At 31.7% G+C, this 6332-nt stretch overlaps 1 protein-coding gene across 1 annotated transcript; it reads right to left on the bottom strand.

The window, feature by feature from the left end:
* Window positions 1–600: 600 nt before the first annotated feature.
* LOC126676681 (transcription repressor KAN1) lies at window positions 601–2625 on the bottom strand. The gene is made up of 5 exons (XM_050370948.2): window positions 1972–2625; window positions 1795–1871; window positions 1664–1700; window positions 1402–1498; window positions 601–1296 (listed from the first exon to the last, which is right to left on the bottom strand). The coding sequence occupies exons 1-5, from the start codon at window positions 2225–2227 to the stop codon at window positions 723–725; spliced, it is 1041 nt and encodes a 346-aa protein (XP_050226905.1). The 5' UTR covers window positions 2228–2625; the 3' UTR covers window positions 601–722.
* Window positions 2626–6332: the final 3707 nt, after the last annotated feature.

Here is a 6332-nt window from a genome sequence, read left to right as displayed (position 1 = left end):
ATTATAATTAGGTCCAAAGCTATACCCAATTCATCAGAATATCTAAAAATCCTATAATTTACTTAATTCTAAATTAGATAGCATGGGCACGGGAAAATGAGACATTTAAACATAAACACGGTGAAATATTGTTATTTTAAAGTTTTTTATGTTAGAATTTTAGTTTCTTGTCCGAAACACAAAAAATTTGACGCTTTTTTAAAACGTAAAACATTGATTGGATGAAACGTCCGTGCTACCTTGTTATATTTGGTTGTTCTATATTTATTTCAAAAAACGAAAGGTTATCCAATCAATTTAGGCTAAATTTCGTATACTGAGTCACTTAACCGACAAATCGCTATATAGATAAAATCTGACTTTATAATGATCGGAAAACCTTTCGTTATTCGAATAATGGATGTTAGATTATCAAAATATAACAAACTGAATGTCGGTAATCATTTTAAAATTAACGTAGTTGGATAACTGTAAAAATATTTAACACTACAGGTTGAGCTAAAATATTCATCATTTATCCAAAAAAATATATACCCAATTTTGTAAGGTTGCAAATATGGCCATGAAAAATTATGAAAAACTAATTGAGAGTGAAAAAACTTAGAAAGCAATGGTGACTAATAATTTGTATTTGTAGTAGTAATGAACTCATTAAAAAGACAATGATGCATCGTTTTTGGACAAGTACCTCAAGATCTCACTTAGAATTAACATTGTCTAATTCATATAGTCAGATCCAGAGTACTTGTCCTAATTTTACCATCTTCTTTTCTATTACTATCATCATCACCTTCTCCTCTCTTCAATCTACTAACCTTTAAAGAAGAAGGTGAGAATAAAGATAAACATAGCTCACTATCAACTTCATTTCCCTCCAATCCCCACGGCGGCGGCCGGATACTTCCGTGATCCTCGGTGGTTCTTGCTAACTTCAGTGAAAGATCCAAATCAAGATTATTGCAATCCGTATTCGCCTTTCGTTTTAACGATGATTTCATTTCTTGAATGTCGGTAGTTCTTGCTTTAGGCTGCCAGAATTTATGATTTTCCGGTGATCGGAGCAGTTCGCCTTTGAGATCTTCCATTTTGGTTAATGTAGTAGAGTGTGTAGTAAAGGAGGAAGAACCTGTTTGGAAAGTGTAATTAGTAGTATTCCAATAATTTCTGTTGTTGGCTCCAAAGATTTTTTCAGCTGCATTTCCGTAGAATTCTTGTCTTGTTTCGTTGATTAAACACCGACCCATATGAGAATTATAATCAAAGTTTTGTCGTGCATTCCAAGAAGCATCTGCATATCTTCAGAAATCGAAGAGATGTTTATTATAAAACTGAACAAATATACATATAAAAACAAAGATGAAACCCTAGCCATGAATTGACATTTTGTAAAGTTTGATTTACCTGTGGCGTTGGTGGAATCCTTGTAGCATGGGAAGCTGGCTAAAATTATAAATATTTCGATCTCCACTTTCCACAAGATGCCTATGATCAGCCATGACTGTCATATAAAGCCAACTTTTGTTCATTATTGTGTATATATATAGACATATATATAAATATTATTATATACCAACCAATTTAAAATACCCTTTTGTTTTCTTGATCAGGGAAAATTAAAATAATTCAGAGATATATGAATGTAAACAGAAATTTGATTATATACCTTGATTAGGGTCATCGATCTTCTTGCTTCTGTACATCTGATCAATATCAAGAAATAAAAAAAAATCAACAATTAGTCATGTAATTTCAAGAAAAATACAATATAATGGGTAATTTTGTTAAAGAAAATACCTGTAGATGGCTCTTGACATGAGCAATGCTAAGTCCGTTAACATTCATCAATTGAAGAACTAATTTAGGAGTAGCTCCTGCACCAAATTCAAGAAATAAAAAAAAATACATAAGAACAGATTTTTAAACTAATGAATAAATATGTCAAAAGATTGATAATCAAGAAATTAATCTTACTATCTTGACCACCAAGTCTTTCAACAGCTTTTGCAAAACAAAGATGAAGTTCAGGAGTCCATCGAAGTCTCGGCATCTTAGATCTAACATAAGGCCGAACCGAAAGCTTTTTATCACTCTCTTCAACTGTACTATTTCTTGAACTGCTTCCTCCTCCATTTTTATCTTCATCATTTTCTTCACTTTCACTCTCATCTTCTTGATCCTCTCGGGATGTTCTTGTTTTCGAACACCCCGTTTGGTCGCTCCCCGCCATTTCTTTTCTTGATTCCTTAATCTTTACAAAAAATTCAGACAGATTGTACACAAAACAAACCTGATCATGATCAGAGACTTTTAGGGTTAATGATTTGGTAGAAATGAATGAAATTGAATTCGCTAGGGATTCGAGCCGCGTTTACGACTGTAAATAAAACAAGAGTGAGTTTTGTAGAAGACAGAAAAAATATTCTTGTTTAGAGAACACGAGGTATTGATTCTGGCAAATCATCAAATAAACCAAATTTGAGTTTTGCTGTTGTTTATGAAAAAAGAGGAGATAGGAAGGAAGAAACCCTAGATCTTGACAAACAAGACTCTCTCTCTCTTTTTTGGGACATGTAAACAATTATTCATCACCTAAAATTTTGTATGTATTAGTTGATTAATTTATATATACTTATATAATAATATATACAACATTATTTAAGAAAATATTGTAACATTATTTATATGCATGGATGTCATGCAATGCAACCAAAACCCCATGAAAGTAACTTGGTAGAAATGAGTTTGAGGACTTTCTCGTGAATAATATTATAAAATTAATAAATAAATTTGATAAGGTATGTCTTATTATTCCATCCACCAAATTAATGTAAATAAAGAGAAATTATTTTGCTAAAATTGACTTACTGTAGATGATTAAGCACAATGAATGTTCGTTTTGTTTTACATAATAACATAATATTATTATTAATAATAATATTAATACATTCCGAGGAATAGTTTTTTTTTTTTTTAATTATGTACTGCATGTGTGCCTAAGGTGTTGAGAAGCTGATCCATAGCTCTTGACTGGTGTGGCTGACTGATGCATGTGTTCGATGCTAACTCTGAAGAAGATTTAACAATTGCCTCTTTGCAGCGAATCGCGGGATATGATCATCTTCTCTCACTAACATAGGGCTCATGACACGTCATTTCTCTTTGGCATTCCAAAACTTGAGAAATATTTGCGATATGAGTAGTTTGTATAAATAGTTTTATGTCTAAAATAAATAATTTCGAGTAGAGACCGAGCTGACTTTTTTGAACTTCAAATTATTATTTTTATTATGAATGATAAGTAGATTAAAAAAAATATAGTTATTTTTTTCCAAACTAGAAATTAGACAGATAGCGGAAAGCTTTAAGGTGATAAAAATCATGTAACAAAGTTTAACTATATGATCTTTCGAAACTAAACCAAAAAAATTAAGAAATAATTAAGGATATAAGTAAAAAATAATCGAAAAGAAGATAACTCGAAAACGTAAATCTCGCCAAATCTTAACACAACGATGAACAAAGTTTCATTGGAGCGAGGTCTCGAATTTTATCACCCATCCGATTTTTCCGACGATCCGTTTGATCCATTGAGTCCTAATATTCTTAGTATCACCTTCAATAGAACCCATAAGTATAGATTTAAGTACATCAACACTTCTTGAATCATAAAAAAATTTGAATATAAGGCTCAAACAAATACTATAGATCTTTAAGTGATCCAAAAAAATCCGACATGCAACAAGAAAAAACAATTCTAAAATAATTATTCAACTATGAGAAACTCTAAAAGGAGAGATTTATTAAATTTTGAAATAATAATAAATATATAAAAGAAATATAATATTCAAAAAACATCATTTATGAAAAAAGAAACACTCGAATTTTAAAATTTGTAAAAATCCATTGCTGTGCAACATACACACATAAATCAAAAATTGAGAAGCTATCCGTTAACTCATGCTGGAAAATACACTTGTTTCTCGCCTTCCACAAAATTCATATGCAATAAAAACCAAATTAGCTTACGAAAGAGTCAATAGTTCTTTGTTGACAAGTATTCCAAAAAAAGAGAGGAAATTTCTAGAGAAAATAGAGCCACCCAAATAACATTGTCCTTAAATAAAATCAAAGATAAAGACTGTATCGTGCAAATTTACAATGAAAAATAATGTAAATATTTGATTCTACTTCATAACATAAGGAACTAAGGGACTCCTCCGAATTTAAAATTTTACGACGCATCAAAGTTACATTATTTTTCTTTTGCTGGTATAACTTTGCTTCCAACGGAATGTAGAGGAAAAGGCTTCTTTGGATAAGTAGGTGTTTTAGGAAACAATCTAAAAATGGGTGCGCTAGAGAAATAGAAAGAACTCTCAACAAGCTGGAACTAATCAAGATCAATAGAAAGACTAGGAATCTATTGAGAAAGTTCATGCCACGACGATCTATATGGAAGGGCAGTTTTGTTGATGCATTCCTGTTGAGAATGAAGAAGAAAAGAAAAAATATTATAGAATCAAAAGTGGCTCTAATCTATGGTCAGAAGAACGAACCGCCGAGAGCTCGCATGAGAGTTTGCTTAACTGCCCAAATTATGGAAGAATATTTCTGAGATGTTAATGAACAAGTCGTACTTCTATTTATCGACAATATCTTCTATTTCATCCAAGCAGGATGTGAAGTATCCGCCTTATTGAGTAGAATGCCTTCCGCTGGGTTAGTGGAAGGAGCGAGTACTCATAGTAAGGCAAGAAAGCAAGCCATCTGTAGGTCATAGGAGAGGGGATACCTAGGTTAAAAACAGCCCAAGCAACTTCATTTTATAAATAAGGTAAATGTAAATTTTCCTTCTATCCAAGGGGGATACCTTGACCGTGGGTAAGAAAGAGGCCTTCTGGGCAGGGAATTGAGTAACCTAAGCCGAAAAGGTGGACGGAGATGGCGACTAAGCCGAATCCCCGCAGATCTAGAGGAACCAATTCTTTTTGCGGCTCCGGTTGCTTTTATATGGGGCGCGGTATTGTAAGAATTACATTCCTCATTATCGCCGGTCCTGGCAAGCTAGATTATGGAACTAATCTGACCAAACTGGGTCAAATGGAATAAAATCTCGATTTCAATAAAAAAATTGGAATCTGAAAGGGCCGACAAGAATCAAAACGGTAGCGAGATTGAGTAGTAGCGAAGGGGCGATAACGAAAGTGTGAAGAAAACTTTCACTAAGCATCAATCTTTCAATCAAAAACTTCTCTTTGTTTTTTAGTGTAATATAAATAGTTAAAGTTAGGCCAAATAACTAAAAAAGGTCAAATCTTTCATGAAAGTTTCACAAAAGTCCAAATCTTTCAATTTTATCCAATTTGTCTTGAAACGCATGATTTTGTTTCAATTATGTCCAACTACACAATTTTGCTTATCTGGCGTTGATGTGTGGCATTACAACATCGGCGTCACGTAGGCGCCACATGAGCAAAATCACGTAGTTTGATATTATTAAATCGAAATCATGCATTTCAGGTTAAATTGGATAAAATTGAAAAGTTTAAATTTTTGTGTAATTTTCTTTAAAGGTTTGGCCTTTTTTTTGCACCATTTAGCCTTAAAATTAATATTTAAAATTAATCATTTATATCAAAATAATACCTATATTTTAAAATATTTAAAATAAAAAAATTATTATATGATGAGTCCGGTGAACTTTTAATATACTAATCAAAAATAAAATTTAAAAAGTAAAGTATATGTAAATGGAGGTGGTTTTATTTTTAATTTTTCTTCTTTTTATCAACTATTTTTCTCTTTTGCCCTTTAAATTATCTATTTCGTTTCTGATTTGAATTATTTAAATTAGGAGTTGATCATGAATTCCCTATAACTTCACAATTGGAGCAGTTCTCACATGAAAAGTTGGCAAAGGTATTTTCTTTCCAGTTTGTACAAGACTACAACGTAACCTTTTCCATTCCCCACACGTGTATAAGCTTAAGCATTTATTGAGCATATCAAATGTTGTTTCATTTCCTCGTCTATTTTCATTCACAAGATTCCTGCTAAACTCCGAGTTGGAAAATCTAACTTTTTTAAAAAGTCTGCATGTAGCTAACCTAAGTTTTTTTGTTTTCCTTTGCTGGTCTCCTTTGGTTGCTGGACAAATAAATTTCTTAGAACATTGTCCTCCAAGTTTATTTAATAATACAGGTATATTGTAAATTCAATTGTCTTAAATTCTAAATACTCTATCTCATTGTATCAATTTTTAAAAAAAATTATTAATATCTTTAGATTTTAAAAGAAGAAATAGGAAAACTAATAGAGGCAATTGCCTCTTA

This window comes from Mercurialis annua, linkage group LG1-X, assembly GCF_937616625.2.
Source record: "Mercurialis annua linkage group LG1-X, ddMerAnnu1.2, whole genome shotgun sequence".
Lineage (NCBI taxonomy): Eukaryota > Viridiplantae > Streptophyta > Magnoliopsida > Malpighiales > Euphorbiaceae > Mercurialis > Mercurialis annua.
This window is presented reverse-complemented; position numbering and strand designations above follow the sequence as displayed.